Source organism: Canis aureus, chromosome 26 (assembly GCF_053574225.1).
Source record: "Canis aureus isolate CA01 chromosome 26, VMU_Caureus_v.1.0, whole genome shotgun sequence".
NCBI lineage: Eukaryota > Metazoa > Chordata > Mammalia > Carnivora > Canidae > Canis > Canis aureus.
Window position 1 is genome coordinate 27,965,910 of NC_135636.1, and position 18,499 is coordinate 27,984,408.

Below are 18,499 nucleotides of genomic sequence, written 5' to 3' on the forward strand. Positions count from 1 at the left end.
ACAGCCCCCAGCACATGACTGTCATGCTATAGAGAGACTCGGAAAAGAGGAGACCCCAGATGTAGGAAAATCAGTTTGAAGCTTTGGACACTGGGAGCAAGAATCCTTCAAATGGAAAAAAAGAACTGGACCAGGAATGGAAAACAGCCTCACTATGAGACTGAGGCCCATTCCCTGGGCTCCCACTGGCTGCCTCTCCCCATGTTCCAAAAGTGATGCCAGGCTGACTCGGAGCGTGGGCCCCCGGCCTCGGCTCTGCTCATGAACCCATGAAGTCTTGAGTAATATCCCCATCTCAAGTTTTTCTCTGTTTAACTTGTCCATCAAGTAGCTTAACTGTCCCACCTACTAATGTGATTGGCAATTATTTACTTTGGAGAGCCCTGAAAGACACCACCAAATCACAGAATTCTGAATTATCTAGAAACCCAGCATCCGATCGCATCATCTGATTGCACATTTCCTGATTTGCACACTATAAAAGACGCTACCTCCGTGGCAGAAGCAAGCAGGAGAGGGAAGAGGAGAGCAGGAGAGCCACCAGGACCTCTGAGAAGCCCAGGTGAGATCCGCTCATCCCACACCTGCTCCGCCATCCTGGGTGGCAGGGCTGCCAGGCTCCTTGCTGTGGGGTGGGCACTGGCTGGCTGCATTTAGGATTGCTCACTTGGAGTCTTTTTCAGAGGGATTTTCAGAGGAATAGGAATGGCCATTTACTCTGCTCCCCTGAGAGACCAGTGATATTGATGTAAGGTTTGAATGTGGAAATGTAGAAAAGAGGATTTGGTGGTGATGGGGAGCATGTGGTTGTGTGTGAAGGTTCGCTCACGAGCATGTTCTTCTTACTCTAAATCAAAATCTCTATGGCAGGAATTTTACCTTGAGGTTTCCATTGTGGACTCAGACCATCATCTACAAACCACCTAAAATTCACCCTCATTTTGTACATTTTGATGCACTTTTCTGGGAAGAGTGTCCTCAGCTTCCATTGCATTCATAAAAGGTCTGTTTCCCAAAAGAGATTCAGAGAATGCAATCTAAGTTGACCTCCCCAGGGAGGCCACAACTGGCTCTTTGGACCAGAAAGCCCTTTCGATTCCAGCCAGTCACAGCAACGATAGTGCTGCTTTGTCTGAATCAGCCAGTTGATGGAATTTTGCCCAAAGAAGCTTTCAACACCTTTGCTGGCTGCCAAATAGGCCTATGAGAGGAGGTGATATGTGGGAGGAAACAGTGCAAAAGGCAGCCAGATGTCAGGGGTTGCACCTAAATTTTGTTCAGGTTAGCTTGAGAGAGAAGAGAAAGGTATAGAACAGACAGTGTGGGGACTCCTGGGTGGCTCATTCAGTTAAGTGTCTGCCTTTGGCTCAGGTCATGATCCTAGGGTCCTGGATTGAGTCTCATATTAGGCTCTGGACTCAGCAGGGAGCCTGCTTATCCCTCTCCCTCTGCCCCTCACCCCTGCTTGTGCTCTCTCTCTCTCTCTCCCTCTTTCTCTCTGCTCTCTCTCAAATAAATAAACAAAATCTTAAAAAAAAAAAAAAGATCAGGGTGTACATTTGAAGAGGTCAGAGACCTATCTCCAACCACCAAGTTGCCATCAAATTGTTGTGTGACCTTGGGGAAGTCACTACCCCTTTCTGGCCCCGATTCTTTTTTTTTTTTTTTTTTTTTTAAGATTGATTTTATTTATTTATTTATTTATTTATTTATTTATTTATTTATTTATTCATGAGAGACACAGAGAGAGAGAAAGGTAGAGACACAGGCAGAGGGAGAAGCAGGCTTCATGCAGGGCTTCGTGCAGGGCTTCATGCAAGCCCGATGTGGGGCTCAATCCCGGGACCCCAGGATCAGGCCCTGAGCCAAAGACAGATGCTCAACTGCTAAGCCACCTAGGCATCCCATGGCCCCTTGATTCTTGTTATGCAATGAGGACTTCGAATGGCTCCAGGATCTCTCCAGCATTGGTCTGGATGAGATGGTGGCTATGAACATGTGACCTCTGATATTCTGTGATTTAATAGGGCTTCCACAAATCATCGCAATCTGGGTCCGGGCCAAAAGATTTTAATGGAGATAATGGCAAAGAAGCTCAGTCCCTCAGCTTTTTCATTTGCTTTGTCTAAAGAGGGAAAACTAGGGGCAATGATTCAGGCCATTGCAAGCAAGCCCAAATGGAGGGTAAATCTGATGGTCACTGAATTTAAACAGAGGCCTCTGGGTCAGACAAATCTGGCTTCAAATCCTGTCCCTATTTTGTGTTTACAATCTTGGGGGAAGTCACCTAAACTCACTAGACTGTCCTTTCCTCACCTGTGCAATGCAGGTGATAAATCCCCACATCTTCGGGGGTGGTTAAGATAAAATCAATTACTGAGCATGAAGTACGCAGATGAATGCCTGGCCCAGAGGAAATGCTAGGTAGTGTTAGCTATTACTATTCACTCTCTGGTGTTCTGGAGGTCGGGGGCAGATGGTGGACGAATTCCTCTCTGATATACGTGCTAGCTGGACCCATCATTCTGTCCACAGATACCAAAAGTAAAGATGTTTCAAATTGGGGGCCTCATTGTCTTCTGTGGGCTGCTGGCCCAGACCACAACCCTGCTGGAAGCCCTGTCTTTGCCCCTGGAACATACCCTGTTTTTGGAGGCGACTCCAGGCCAGGACCCAAGTCCCACAGATCTTGCTGGAGACTTAACAGATGGTGAGAGTTTGTGACAACCTCTTTCAGGGGTGTGTGTGTGTGTGTGTGTGTGTGTGTGTGTGTGTGTGTGTCCAATGGTTCGATGCAGGGAGGGAGGCAGGGATGATTGGGGGTGAGGGGCTGAGGATCTGTAATTATCAGATTTGACCCCCAAGGATCCACCCCTGTACCCATTTTTAGGCCTCAGCAGTGGCCTGCTCTCTGGGGGTCTATTGGACATTCTCGAAAACCTTCCACTTTTGAACATCCTGAAGACTGGAGGAGGCACTTCTGGTGGCCTGCTTGGGGGCCTGCTTGGGAAACTGACTTCAATGGTCCCCCTCCTGGACAGTATCATTGAGTGAGTAGTCATAGGCCTTGGTCCTCCACACACCAGAAAATCTCTGTTGGAGATCTGGGCCCCCAGGCAGTGGCCCCAGAAGAGAGAGAGGGGTGGTCTGAACATGAGGCCAGGACTCGTGTGAGATCCTTCCCACAGCCTGGCAAGAACACCAGTCCTCTTGAATCAGTGATTGCCCCCAGTCCTGAAGCATATCTTGTGTCCTCAGCATCATCCATAGTCCTTATGACAATGCTTTAAAGTGCAATTAATCTCCAATTTAGAGATGGTAAAACTGAAGCACAGAAATGTGCCTGTGCTCACACAACTAGAGTGGTACAGAGCCAGGGATCTAGGTCTAATTAAGTTCAAAGGCGAGGCCTTTCCACTGCACTGTGGTAATTCTGTTCTCCTCACCTATGGAGAACACAGGTGGCCTTTGATGTAAACAAGAAAATATAAGCTACTCTCCTTGATGACATCCTCAATGTAATGGCCACTGAACAGTCTGATGTGGGGTTTCCCATGAGACTCCTGAGAGCTCTCTAAGCAAGTATAGCAATAATGGGAAGCTTGATGCCAGGGAGCTTCCAAAGCTGGGTCCTTGATAGGACTGGATCAAAGCCATCTCTAAAATTCCCACCCACCCATATGCTTGCCCCTGACTTGGAGACAGACAGACAGCCTTGAGTTTGATTTCCAAATGCACCACGTACCTGCTGGGTGCCAGAGAATAGGATGCTTGGTCTCTCTGGGCTTGGTTTCTCCATCTGTAAAATGGAGATCATGGTACCCACAGAGAAAAACTGTCGGGAGGACTGGAAACAATGTAATCACCTGCCACAGTTGTTGTGAGGTCGGCTCATGGAAGAGCCTTGCTTCCATCCTCTGTCTCCATTCTCTCCTACTTCCTGCTCCTTGATTTCCATGGTAATCATTGTTGACTGACTTGCCACTGAAGGTGATGGTTACTCCACTTGCCCATCCCCATCCATTCATCCATTTATCCATCCATCCATTTGTCCATCCTCTCTTCCACATGACCAGTTACTCTCCCATGGGTCTGCCTACCTACTCATCCATCCACAAAGTGAACCAATATGGAGTAGCCTCCTTATTTGTAAGACTCTGAGTTGGCGTGCAGAATACAAACAATCCAGACACAGCCTCCACCCTGAATACCTCAGAGACTTGAGATGAGGAGAGGGCCATGGTGTGTCAGGATCTGACCTAGTGCAGAAGTTGGGAAACACTAATCTCCCTGCAAATCTCCCTGCTTAATGGGTGAGGCCAGAGGGGTGGCTTCTCCTGCCCAGGAACAATATCAATGGTATGACTCAGAACCATGTGGTTTTTGCTGCAAGATGCCACTCTTGTCTCCCCCATCTCACCTCATGGGTAGCTCCTCTTCTGGAATGAGTACAGTTGGGTTAAAGGTGGTTTCCAGGTTTGGGGCCAAAGGAACTAATATTCCTCCTTCCAATGTTGCTTATTGGACAGATTGAAGATCACTAACCCCCAGCTGCTGGAACTTGGACTTGTGCAGAGCCCTGATGGTCATCGTCTCTATGTCACCATCCCTCTAGGCATAGTCCTCAATGTGAATACGTGAGTGAGTCCCAAGGGAAGATGGGAGGGTGGCTCTCCAAAGGAGACCCTGATGACCATGGGTAGCCATAAGGGAGGTGTTGGGAGTCTGACAGATGCAAATGCAGCAAACTTTCTCCTCTGCAGGCCCCTGACCAGCAGTCTGGTAAAGCTGGCTGTGAAGTTAAACATCACTGCAGAAATTTTAGCTGTGAAAAATGATCAGGGGAAGATTCATCTGATTCTTGGTGACTGCACTCACTCCCCTGGGAGCCTGCAAATCTCCCTGCTTAATGGGTGAGGCCAGAGGGGTGGCTTCTCCTGCCCAGGAACAATATTGATGGGATGATGGCTAGATGGCTGGGAAGATGGAACAATGGGAGTGGGGATTAGTGGGAGGATGGGAGGGTGGGAAAATGAATAGGAGGGAGGGAAGACAGATGGATGGATGGGTGGATAGATGGATGGATGGATAGGTAAATGGGTGGGTAAATAGCCACTATCTCTTCTTAGCTGGGCTGGCCAATTTTATGCTCATTAGGCAATAAAAAAATCTGAGTTCAAGTTCATTGACCAGAGGGGCATGCAAAGGTGGAAAGATTCTTGTATGAACTTGGACAGTGCTTTCCCCACATAGAGTCTCTTGTATGAACTTGGACAGTGCTTCCCCACGTAGAGTCTCAGCTTGGTCTGATAACTGTAAGATGAGAGCTACATTGGAGTTCTTGAGTGAATCCACTAAGATAATAAGTATGAAAGTGCTTTGTCCCAGTATGAGGTAAAATAGCTATGCAGCCTACCTGGGTTACTTCTTTCATTTACCTGCTAAAAGGGAGAATGAATTATACATAATATGTAGAAGTCATCCCATCATGGTTACCATTTCCTAAACACATATATTGTGTTTCACATGTATCATCTCACTGAACCCTCATGACAAGTATATACTAAGCACTGTTCATCCATGTATAGGAATTCTACTGAATTCCTAGTGTCTGCTGGAACTAGGTGTTTAAACTACACGTGCCTATCATGTGCAAAGCTGTGTAGGGTGCCACTCCCTGTGAATAGGCGCCCTGGTGTTTGCTGCGCAAGGGTGTGAGTGGACAAGGCCCCATTTCGGTCACTTAGTACTGAGACTGATGTGGGCACAGTGGCCGCACATACCATCCCCAGGCCTCTGCACCACCCCATGGATTTTTTTTTCTTTTAGATTTGCTCCCCTCCCTGTTCAAAGTCTTGTGGACAGTCTCAGCAGCTTCTTGAATAAAGTCCTTCCTGAGCTGGTACAGGGCGAGGTAAGCGGGGGCGGGGGGCAGGGAGTGGCAGCTCCTGATCTTTGGGTCTCAGAGCTTCTCGGGCTGAAAGAAGGCCCTGGAGTAAGCTTTTCTGAGCCCCTCAGTTTGTTATGTATATACCATCTATCATCTACCTGTCCACTGATTCACTTGTTCGTGTTTCTTCTTTCTATCCTGCAAATTGCAGTGGTTGGATCCTGCTCTGGGCTGAGCCCTGTGCATGTCCACACCACAGCTGAAAGGAACTGTCCCCTGCCCCAAGAATCTTCCAGTCCACTCCCACTGTGGCTATAGACAGGCATTCTTACAGCCTATGCTTGGGTGCCTCCTACAATTCGAAATTTACCCCTCCTGGAGCAGTTCGCCCTATTATGGCACACAGGTGTCATATCACATGGTGAACCCTGGCTCGGTGTGTGATTGGGCACTTCACGTACATGCCTCCATTTCTCCTTCTGCCCGTGTGAATGTGTAAGCATCTATCTGTGAGATGGCTTAGAACCAAACAGTCTCAGACACAGAAAAATGACAGAGAATCTCCCCCAGAGAATCCATCCTGGGGCTGCTGCAGTTCCCAGGGCCTCCCTCCAGGTACTGCTTTGCCCAATGCCTCTCTTTGCTCCCTGGGTCAGGTATGCCCTCTGGTCAATGAGGTTCTCAGTGAGTTGGACGTCACCTTGGTACATTCCATTGCTGGTAAGTACCCCTTCCCAAGGCCTCTCTCTCCCTCTTCAGAAGTAGCGATCTCCCCCAAGGAGCTCTATCCCTGCACACCACAGGAGAGAGCTAGATCCTTCCAGCCTCAGCTCTCCCTTTTTCAGGTTTCTTTTTGCCTTGAATTATCCAGATAATGTTGAGGGCTGGGCCCTGCCTCCCTCATCAGCCCTGACACTGAGAACAGCTGGGCTGTTTGGTAGAACGAGGGATTGTCCCTGTCAACCTTTGCCTGAGCTTAGTTGGATGACCAAAGTTCCTGCTCCCCAGCCCCAGGCTTCAGGGGGAGTGTAGGATATCCCTCAACTCCTTCACACTGAGATCGTCATTCTGGCCTGCATCTTCCAGAGTTACTGATCCATGGGCTGGAATTTGTCATCAAGGTCTAAGCCTTCTGGGAAAGGGACCCGGCTACTGTTGAACTGGTGAGTGCCTTTCCCCAATCCCCAGGATTTGGGTGCTGCTGTAGGAGGCAGCAGGGGGCTTGGGACAAGTGCTGTTCAAAGAGAGACAAAGAGCCATGTAGACATTCCCAAAGATGCACAGAGAAGTCTACAGAAATGCTGATGGAGGTGGAGAGACTCAGGTAGCACCACAACACAGCCACAAAGAGAAACATGCATGGCTGTGGATACATACACACACACACACACACACACACACATAAGTACATGTGGATAGAAAGAGTCCCCGAACCCCAAGTCTAGGCCTCCCTTGTGGCTGAGACAAGACCAGACCCTAGCCTTAGAGTCTCAGCCCCCTCCCCTTCTCTGGAGGGCATGTTTGATGATGGGCCCATACCAACAAGAGTCAGTGACCTCGAGTCTCCATTTGGATGGTGGCTTTTCCCAAAAGAACAATTTCCTTTGCTCAATCCACTCTCTTCCCAGCTTCCAAGGGCTCACAGAAGGCTGACCCATGTCCTGGACAGTGACACGGCCACTGCTTGTGGACCAGAGGAGCTTTCTCTCCAAGGAAACCCCACTCTCCCTCCTTCCCCACCAAACATGTGTTACAGCCCATGTTCTTCACCAAATAAAGTTGCTCTTTCTCTGCACTGGGGACCTTGTCATGCTTCACCCTCATTCGAGGGCTAATAGATTGGGAAGAGCCCTGGCCTGGGTGGTTGGAGCCATAGAACAGAGTGTGGAGCTTACATTGTAGAACTTTATGGTCTTAAGCTAGACACGGAGATGTTCAGAGGAGGGGGGATTTCAGAGTAACTGCTCTAGTGTCCTCAGGAGGAGTGTACGAGGGGTTGAAGGTAGGTGTAACACTCTAGGCAGAGATGAGGACACACAAGTCTACCACACAAGAAGCAAAACATCAGATCTGAGAGATGTTCAGGAGTGGACCTGAGTGTAGGTGAGGGAGCAGGTGAGGTGCAGGTTGCTGTCCATATCTCAGGTAGAGGAGTCTGAAGGTGACTGGGGATGTGGGAAGATGAAGTGATTCCAGCAGGAAGATTATGCCTTCAGCTGTGGCCATGCTGAAGGAAGTGCCTGGGAGACCCAGGGGAGATATCCAGGAACCCGATGGATACACAAATCATCCACCATTCCTCTTTTGCTCGCTGGCATCCAGTCATACTGACTTCCTTTCTGTTTTCTCAGCAAGAGGATATGAAAAATGACAAAGAGGAAGTGTAGGAGGCAGGACAAACTGGTCCACATTGTTCATTGCTCATAGACATAGAGAAGGGCCATTGGAGAAGCATATGATAAGATTATTGATGCCATGGGTGAGAGTCCTATTTTTGGAAGAAGAAGCCTGATTTTCAGAAACTGAGAAGAGGAAAGGATTAAAGGAAGGAAAGACTGAGTGCAAAGAAGATTTATGAAAAATTGGAGACAAGAATAAAGAACAGGACTACTCAGGCTGGGGAAGGTTGTCCCCTCAAATAAAAACTAAATATGCCATCATTGTTTGTGGCCCTTAAAAGACTAGTGCAACCATGTCATTACACAAATGAGGGTACTGAGGCCTTGAGATATATGTGAATGACTTGCACAAGCCACAGTTTGACAAAAAGACAAATCAAGGGCTGAAACATTCCAGACTGCACAGAAAACTTCTCCCTTGTGCTCTAGGAGACCCCACTGACCTTGTGACAAGGAGCAGATTCAGGTTGGTGTTTCTCAACCCTTGTCAAACATGTGTCAACATGCCTAGACTTAGCACCATCCCCACCTACTGCTGTCACCAGCCAATACGGCATAGTGGGAAGACAGCCTAGAGTTCAGAACTGCAAAGTTTATTGTAGGAAACCAGCATGTGTGTTCTGGCAAGGGAATGGAAGGAAGAATTTTCCACAGCCACAGAACTAGAATACTTCTGGGCTCAGGATGAATAGTTACATTTCCTAAGCAGCTGAATGATCATCATGAATGTCTGTCTACCTAGTCAAGTGATCTGAAGCACCACTTTCCAGACTGGAAACTAGCAATTAGGACCTGACAGGGTTTGAGAAGAGTCCAGGCATTAGTTACTCTTAAGTCCTCTTTTGGGCAGGCATTAGGTCAATACTGAGTGTCCCCCTTGGCTGAGATTCCAAGAATCAAGCTGAGTAAGGACAGACACACACCTGGTACCATCAACCCTGGTCCTGCTGCCCTCTGACCAAACTGCTTTCCCTTCTGGACACACATTCACTGCCTGTCTCTGAATACTAGTTTCCCACTGCTCCCCTCCAAAATTAAAATTGTTAGAACCAGCTTTTTCAGAACTCTTGAAATTAACCAAAGGCTTGCAGCAATCTGGGGTGTGTTTATTCAATAAAAATTGCTGAATCTTGGTAAGAACAATGTGCTTTGTGGTGTCTTCTTTTACCCTAGTCCCATCTCCTACTCTCCATAGAAGACTTGAAAACCCAAAGCCTATAGTCTTGGTGAAAATCAGTAGCCTGGAAGCCTCTGGACAGGAAGTATTGGAACAACCTCAAAACCTCATCCCCAGAATACCATCATTATTTGATCTGCCTCGTTAGTTCCCTGGAAGATCCTACTCTCAAGGCTCTCTTTATTTGACTCAGAGTTCACCCAGTATAAACAGCCTCTTTTCCAAGGACGTTTGTCAAAATGACAGATCTAAAGACTGGGAGTTTCTAACTCTCAAGCCAGTCTACACTCAGGTTTCAGCAATTTGTCATAATTACACTTTAAGTATTCCTACCCAGCAGCCTCTACTTCAGGTAAGCTGATCTTGGCTGTAATTCGATGTGTTCACCTATCTCTCCAGACCAGGGGATGGCAGTTTGCCCTCTGACTTCCATTCCCTGACAGGACGAAGAGAGTGGCTGACTGTCCACGTTGAGTTCTTTTCTTGTTGTGAGGATGGGAGTATTCACCTCCAAGCTCTTTACATGCTGGTGCTGAGATGGGAAGTCTGAGGTTTTTATACTTTTCACCAGTTATGTTTGATTCCCTGGAGGATGGGCCTCCCAGGATTCTCATACCACCATCCAGAAAGTGAGACTTCATTAAAAATTGTCAACCATTATTTCTTCACATTTATTTCCCACACCATTCTTTTCTCATTCTGAGACTCTTGTGACATGAAAATAGACCTCTCGCTAGAGTCCAACTGCTCCCTGAGGCTCTGTTCATTTCTTTCAGCTATTCTTCTTCCTCTCATTCAGATTGGATCCATCTCCAATGTGTCGTTGCACTAGACATTTTTTTTATTTTTTTTATTGGAGTTCAATTTGCCAACATATAGCATAACACCCAGTTGCACTAGACATTTTTAACATCATGTTATGAGACTGGATCTTACTTAAATCCTATGGAGAATGTTTGGGGTGGGTTGGTTTGGGTTAGCATGCAAATTACCCAGTTAGATTCAGGCTAACCCAGTTAGGTTCAAATTCCAACCCACCTTCTGCAGGTGGTGTTTTTATAAAGAGGATTTCCTTCACTGTCTTATGTGTAGGGGACCCCCTTCCTACTTCTTGGGATCAGAAAGAGAGGACTTCTCTTGGAACTTCTTGTATTCACGCCTGTGTGTAGTTCCATGCCTCACATTGCTCTTGAGTCCAGGACAAAAGATATGGGAGGGAGAAAAACCCAGGAAACTCACCTGTGAGTCATTCATTCTTTCAGGTATGACTCCCTTCCTTGGTCCACCTGCTGCCACTTATGTTTCAGACCCCTCAGAGAGCCACCTCATTCACTGTGTCCAGGGTTTTCATTTCATTCTGAAGGAAAGACAAAGTAAAGGAAGTTTCCTTCCACCCATCTCAACTCTCCAATCCGCATAACCAGATGGGCTTTCGGCACATAACAGTGGACTACCAGTGACTTAACCAAGAACCCTCCTGGTCATAATATTTTTACTAGAACAGATGAGTGCAGCCTCTGGTGCCTGGTATGTATTATTTACCTGGCAAGTGTGTTCTTCTCAGTCCCCACCAGATAACCACTTAAGAGGCAATTTGCATTCACTTGGGATGGACCATGGCACACATTCGGTCTTTTCCCTGTTCTGTCACAAAATACAGTCTAAAGGGGTCCCCTCATGTTCATGTTCTGGCTACCACTTCTGTATAACATACCACCCCAAGATTCAGTGGCTTAAACAGCAGTACTTATTTCATGATGGTTCTTGGTTTCTGTGAGTGAGAAATTCAGAAAGGGCTCAGGATGAAGTTCTGGTTCATAATCTCTGCAATTGCAGCTTTACTTGTCATCACTTCCTTTAATCCTCCACACAGCCCTTTGAGGGAGGTACTCTTACGATTGGCCTCTCTTTACAGAAACACAGAGAAGGTAAATTAAGTCCCTGAAGTCACCAGCTGGGGCAGGTGGGGCTGGAGCAGGAGCAAGGTAGCCAGACCCACAGAAGGGAGATCAGAGGATTGGTCCTTCATCCCCATCTCCCTCCCCCTCCAACCCCCACCCTGCTCCCCAACATGATCCCATGACCCCCACAGGCATTGCAAGGAGAGGCAGGAAGAGCCACAGCAGATTTGTATTGAGCCCCAAACTCGGTGCCAGGCTCTGCTCTAAGCATTTGTTGTAGGTTAATTTCATTAATCCAATAGCCCTGGAGGGTTGTGTTGTTATTGCCCCCACTTCACTGCGAAGCCTGAGACCCAGAGAGATGAGGTCACTTGCCCAAGGACACGCAGCTGGTAAACATGGAGTCAGGATGCAAACCCAGGCTGTCTGGCTCTGTAGGCTGTATCTGGTCTCTAGATAAATCCATCCACAGTCCCTGGGGTGAAGTAGTCCCCCCTCTTAAAGGGAGCATCAAAGAATTTGTAGGAAGACAATTTAAAGGGGGAATATTAAATAAATAAAGATGAGGCACCTGGGTGGCTCAGTCAGTTAAGTATCTGCCTTCACAAGGAAGGAAGCTGAGAAAAACAAAAGACCATGAGGAAAGTTTAAGGAAAATAAATGATAGCCTCAGAAGGAAAAAAATCTATGTATAATTGAGAGCACCAAGAGGGACAGAGGGCCAGAAAGCATATTTGAACAAATCATAGCTGAGAACTTCACTAATTTGGGGAGGGAAACAGGCATTCAGATACAGGAGATAGAGATGTCCCCCCCAAAATCAATAAAAAACGTTCAACATACAATGGAATATTACTCAGCTATTAGAAATGACAAATACCCACCATTTGCTTCAACATGGATGGAACTGGAGGGTATTATGCTGAGTGAAGTAAGTCAGTCGGAGAAGGACAAACATTATATGTTCTCATTCATTTGGGGAATATAAATAATAGTGAAAGGGAAAATAAGGGAAGGGAGAAGAAATGTGTGGGAAATATCAGAAAGGGAGACAGAACGTAAAGACTGCTAACTCTGGGAAACGAACTAGGGGTGGTAGAAGGGGAGGAGGGCGGGGGGTGGGAGTGAATGGGTGACGGGCACTGGGTGTTATTCTGTATGTTAGTAAATTGAACACCAATAAAAAAAAAAAAACAAAAAAAAACAAAAAAAAAACGTTCAACACCTCAACATTTAATAGTGAAACTTGCAAATTCCAAAGATAAAGAGAAAATCCTTAAAGCAGCAAGAGACAAGAGATCCCTAAATTATGGGGAGAAATATTAGATTATCAGCAGACCTCTCCACAGAGCCCTGGTAGGCCAGAAAGAGCTGGCAGGATATATTCAGGGTACTAAATGAGAAGATTTAGCCAAGAATACTTTATCCAGCAAGGCTCTCATTCAGAATAGGAGAGATAAAGAGCTTCCAAGATAGGCAGAAACCGAAAGAAAATGTGACCACCAAACCAGCTCTGCAAGAAATATTAAGGGGGACCCTGTAAAAGAAAGAGGAAGCCCAAAGAAATAATCCACAAAAACAGGGACTGATTGGGTATTATGATGACACTAAATTCATATCTTTCAATAGTAACTCTGAACGTGAATGGGCTAAATGATCCCATCAAAAGGCACAGGGTTTCAGAATGGATAAAAAAGTAAGACCCATCTATTTGTTGTCTACAAGAGACTCGTTTTAGACCTAAGGACACCTACAGTCTGAAAATGAAAGGTTGGAGAACCATTTACCATTCAAATGGTCCTCAAAAGAAAGCTGGGGTAGCAATCCTCATATCAGATAAATTAAAGTTTACCCCGAGGACTGTAGTAAGAGATGAAGAGGGATGCTATATTATACTTAAAAGGTCTATCCAACAAGAGGAACTAACAATCATGAATATTTATGCTCCTAATGGGGCATAAATATGGGATCTGCCAAGTATATCAATCAATTAATAACCAAAGTAAAGACATACTTAGATAATAATACACTAATAGTAGGAGACTTCAACACGGCACTTTCTGCAAATGACAGATATTCTAAGCACAACATCACCAAAGAAACAAGAGCTTTAAATGATACACTGGACCAGATGGATTTCACAGATATTTACAGAACTTTGCATCTGAATGCAACTGAATACACATTCTTCTCAAGTGCACATGGAACTTTCTCCAGAATAGACCACATACTGGGTCAAAAATCAGGTCTCAACCTATACCAAAAGATTGGGATTGTCCCCTGCATATTTTCAGACCATAATGCTTTGAAACTAGAACTCAATCACAAGAAGAAATTTGGAAGAAATTCAAACACGTGGAGGTTAAAGACCATCCTGCTAAAAGATGAATGGGTCAACCAGGAAATTAGAGAAGAATTAAAAAGATTCATAGAAACTAATGAAAATGAAGATACAACCATTCAAAACCTGGGATACAGCAAAAGCAGTCCTAAGAGAGAAATACATCGCAATACAAGCATCCCTCAAAAAATTGGAATAAACTCAAATACACAAGCTAACCTTGCACCTAAAGGAACTGGAGAAAGAACAGTAAATAAAACCTATACCAAGCAGAAGAAGAGAGTTAATAAAGATTTGAGCAGAACTCAATGAAATAGAGACCAGAAGAACTGTAGAACAGATCAACACAACCAGGAGTTGGTTCTTTGAAAGAATTAATAAGACAGATAAACCATTAGCCAGCCTTATTAAAAAGAAAAGAGGAAAGACTCAAGTTAATAAAATCATGAATGAGAAAGGAGAGATCACAACCAATACCAAGGAAATACAAATGATTTTAAAAACGTATTATGAACAGCTATACACCAATAAATTAGGCAATCTAGAAGAAATGGATGCATTTCTGGAAAACCACAAACTACCAAAACTGGAACAGGAAGAAATAGAAAACCTGAACAGGCCAATAACCAGTGAGGAAATTGAAGCAGTCATCAAAAACCTCCCAAGACACAAAAGTCCAGGGCCAGATGGCTTCCCTGGGGAATTCTATCAAACATTTAAAGAAGAAACAATACCTATTCTACTAAAGCTGTTCCGAAAGATAGAAAGGGTTGGAATACTTCCAAACTCGTTTTATGAGGCCAGCATCACCTTAATTCCAAAACCAAAGACCTCACCAAAAAGGAGAATTATACACCAATATCCCCGATGAACACAGATGCAAAAATTCTCAACAAGATACTATCCAATAGGATCCAACAATACATTAAGAAGATTATTTACCATGACCAAGAGGGATTTATCCCTGGGATCAAGGTTGGTTCAACACTTGTAAAACAATCAACGTGATAGATCATATCAACAAGAGAAAAAACAAGAACCATGTGATCCTCTCAATAGTTGCAGAGAAAGCATTTGACAAAATACAGCATCCATTTCTGATCAAAACTCTTCAGAGTGTAGAGATAGAGGGAACATTCCTCAGCACCTTAAAAGCCATCTATGAAAAGCCCACAACAAATATCATTCTCAATGGGGAAACACTGGGACCCTTTCCCCTAAGATCAGGAACAAGACAGGGATGTCCAGTCTCACCACTGCTATTCAACATAGTACTGGAAGTCCTAGCCTCAGCAATCAGACAACAAAAAGACATTAAAGGCATTCAAATTGGCAAAGAAGTCAAACTCTCCCTCTTCGCAGATGACATGATACTGTATATGGAAAACCCAAAAGACTCACCCCAAGATTGCTAGAACTCATACAGCAATTCAGCAGTGTGGCAGGATACAAATCAATGCCCAGAAGTCAGTGGCATTTCTACACACTAACAATGAGACTGAAGAAAGAGAAATTAAGGAATCAATCCCATTTACAATTGCACCCAAAAGCATAAGATACCTAGGAATAAACCTATCCAAAGAGGTAAAGGATCTATACCCTAAAAACTACAGAACACTTCTGAAAGAAATTGAGGAAGACACAAAGAGATGGAAAAATACTCCATGCTCATGGATTGGAAGAATTAATATTATGAAAATGTCAATGCTACCCAGAGCAATTTACACATTTAATGCAATCCCTATCAAAATACCATGGACTTTCTTCAGAGAGTTGGAACAAATAATCTTAAGATTTGTGTGGAATCAGAAAAGACCCCAAATTGCCAGGGGAATATTGAAAAAGAAAACCAGAGCCGGGGGCATCACAATGCCAGATTTCAAGTTGTACTACAAAGCTGTGATCATCAAGACAGTGTGGTACTGGCACCAAAACAGACACATAGATCAATGGAACAGAATAGAGAATCCAGAAGTGGACCCTCAACTCTACGGGCAACTAATATTCGACAAAGCAGGAAAGAGTACCCACTGGAAAAAGGACAGTCTCTTCAATAAGTGGTGTTGGGAAATTGGACAGCCACGTGCAGAAGAATGAAACCAGACCATTCTCTTACACCAAACACAAAGATAAACTCAAAATGGATGAATGATCTAAAGGTGAGACAAGATTCCATCAAAGTCCTAGAGAAGAACACAGGCAACACCATTTTGAACTTGGCCACAGCAACTTCTTGCAAGATACATCTATGAAGGCAAGGGAAACAAAAGCAAAATGAACTATTGGGACTTCATCAAGATAAAAAGCTTCTGCACAGCAAAAGAAACAGTCAACCAAACTAAAAGGCAACCTACAGAATGGGAGAAGATATTTGCAAATGACATATCAGATAAAGGACTAGTATCCAAGATCTATAAAGAACTTATTAAACTCAACAGCAAAGAAACAAACAATCCAATCATGAAATGGGCAAAAGACATGAAGAGAAATCTCACAGAGGAAGACATAGACATGGCCAACAAGCACATGAGGAAATGCTCCGCATCACTGGCCATCAGGGAAATACAAATCAAAACCACAGTGAGATACCACCTCACACCAGTGAGAATGGGGAATATTAACAAGGCAAGAAACAACAAATGTTGGAGAGGATGTGGAGAAAAGGGAACCCTCTTGCACTGTTGGTGGGAATGTGAACTGGTGCAGCCACTCTGGAAAACTGTGTGGAGGTTCCTCAAAGAGTTAAAAATAGGTCTGCCCTACAACCCAGCAATTGCACTGCTGGGATTTACCCCAAAGATACAGATGCAGTGAAACGCTGGGACACCTGCACCCCGATGTTTCTAGCAGCAATGTCCACAATAGCCAAACTGTGGAAGGAGCCTCGGTGTCCATTGAGAGATGAATGGATAAAGAAGCTGTGGTCTATGTATACAATGGAATATTCCTCAGCCATTAAAAACGATGAATTCCCACCATTTGCTTCGACGTGGATGGAACTAGAGGGTATTATGCTGAGTGAAGTAAGTCAATCGGAGAAGGACAAACATTATATGATCTCATTCATTCGGGGAATATAAAAAGTAGTGAAAGGGAATAAAAGGAAAAGGAGAGAACATGAGTGGGAAGTATCAGTGAGGGAGACAGAACATGAGAGACACCTAACTCTGGGAAACGAACAAGGGGTGGTGGAAAGGGAGGTGGGCGGGGGGACGGGGAGACTGGGTGACGGACACTGAGGGGGGCACTTGATGGGATGAGCACTGGGTGTTATGCTATATGTTGGCAAATCGAACTCCAATAAAAATATATATATATACCAAAAAAAAAATCTGCCTTCAGCTCAGGTCATGATTCCAGGGTCCCGAGATCGAGCTCCACATTAGGCTCCCACCTCACTGGGGAGTCTGCTTCTCCCTCTCCCTCTGCCTGCTGCTTCCCCTGCTTATTCATTCATTCTCTCTCTCTCTCTCTAAGTAACTAGAATCTTTTAAAAATAAAATAAATAAAGTTAATGGTGGCTGGTATGTGGTAGAAGTTCTGGAGGTGAAATGTGAGCAACTGGAATCTAGGGAGCTTGGGGATCTGTCCTCCACCGCCTGACCAGCCTGGCTGCTGGGGCACCCAAGTCCCCAGGATCCTAGCCTTGCACCAGTGCTCGCACACATGTCCTGTGACCACTAGGAGGAGCTGCTGTAAGGTAACCCAGCAAACATCTTGAAGATTAATATTTATTCAGCACCTTGCTAAACCCTTTCAATGCAAGGTGTTTTTTTTTTTTTTTAATCCTCACGCGATGAAGCCTCTAAGGCTCAAAATCATACAGCTTGTAAGCAGCGGATCCAAAATTCAAATTCCAGCAAACTCTTGAGCCTAAGCTTTTTGCCAGGGGTTGCAAACTTAGGAGCCTCCAGCCAAATCTGATACGTTGTTTTTCGTTTTTACCTTAAATTACTTTAGGGCAGCCCAGGTGGCTCAGCTGTTTAGTGTCACCTTCAGCCCAGGGCCTGATCCTGGAGACCCAGAATCAAGTCCCATGTCAAGCTTCCTGCATGGAGCCTGCTTCTCCCTCTCCCTGTGTCTCTGCCTCTCTCTCTCTCTCTCTCTCATTAATAAATAAAAATCTTTGAAAAGCTGAGTAATATTCCATTGTATACATAAACCACATCTTCTTTATCCATTCATCTTTCGTTGGACACCGAGGCTCCTTCCACAGTTTGGCTATCGTGGCCATTGCTGCTAGAAACATCGGGGTGCAGGTGTCCCGGCGTTTCATTGCATTTGTATTACTCAGCTATTAGAAATGACAAATACCCACCATTTGCTTCAACGTGGATGGAACTGGAGGGTATTATGCTGAGTGAAGTAAGTCAGTCGGAGAAGGACAAACATTATATGTTCTCATTCATTTGGGGAATATAAATAATAGTGAAAGGGAAAATAAGGGAAGGGAGAAGAAATGTGTGGGAAATATCAGAAAGGGAGACAGAACGTAAAGACTGCTAACTCTGGGAAACGAACTAGGGGTGGTAGAAGGGGAGGAGGGCGGGGGGTGGGAGTGAATGGGTGACGGGCACTGGGTGTTATTCTGTATGTTAGTAAATTGAACACCAATAATAAAAAATAAAATAAAAAAAAATAAAAAGAAAAAAAAAATCTTTGAAAAAAATTACTTTAAATGCTGATTTTTTCCTCCACCTCAATGTGATTGTAAATGCATTCACCATTTCCCTGAGCCCTGTCACACCACCCTATGCTCTTAAACACTTGGTCCCTAAAAAATAGGGTTGC

General features: G+C 44.9%; 1 protein-coding gene and 1 long non-coding RNA gene across 4 annotated transcripts in view; one reads left to right on the top strand and one right to left on the bottom strand.

Moving 5' to 3' along the window:
- Positions 1 to 18,499, bottom strand: part of LOC144298199 (uncharacterized) — a 75,685-nt gene that overhangs the window by 33,004 nt on the left and 24,182 nt on the right. For all 3 annotated transcript variants that reach the window (XR_013365158.1, XR_013365157.1, XR_013365159.1), the window contains one exon: positions 10,706 to 10,823. This is a non-coding gene — a long non-coding RNA (uncharacterized LOC144298199). The remainder of the gene's footprint in view (positions 1 to 10,705; positions 10,824 to 18,499) is intronic.
- On the top strand, positions 439 to 7,690 carry BPIFA1 (BPI fold containing family A member 1). Its single transcript, XM_077872741.1, has 9 exons — positions 439 to 562; positions 2,536 to 2,710; positions 2,891 to 3,050; positions 4,530 to 4,637; positions 4,764 to 4,913; positions 5,830 to 5,914; positions 6,547 to 6,610; positions 6,977 to 7,053; positions 7,519 to 7,690. Exons 2-8 carry the CDS (start codon positions 2,551 to 2,553, stop codon positions 7,015 to 7,017), a joined length of 768 nt encoding a protein of 255 aa, XP_077728867.1. The 5' UTR covers positions 439 to 562; positions 2,536 to 2,550; the 3' UTR covers positions 7,018 to 7,053; positions 7,519 to 7,690.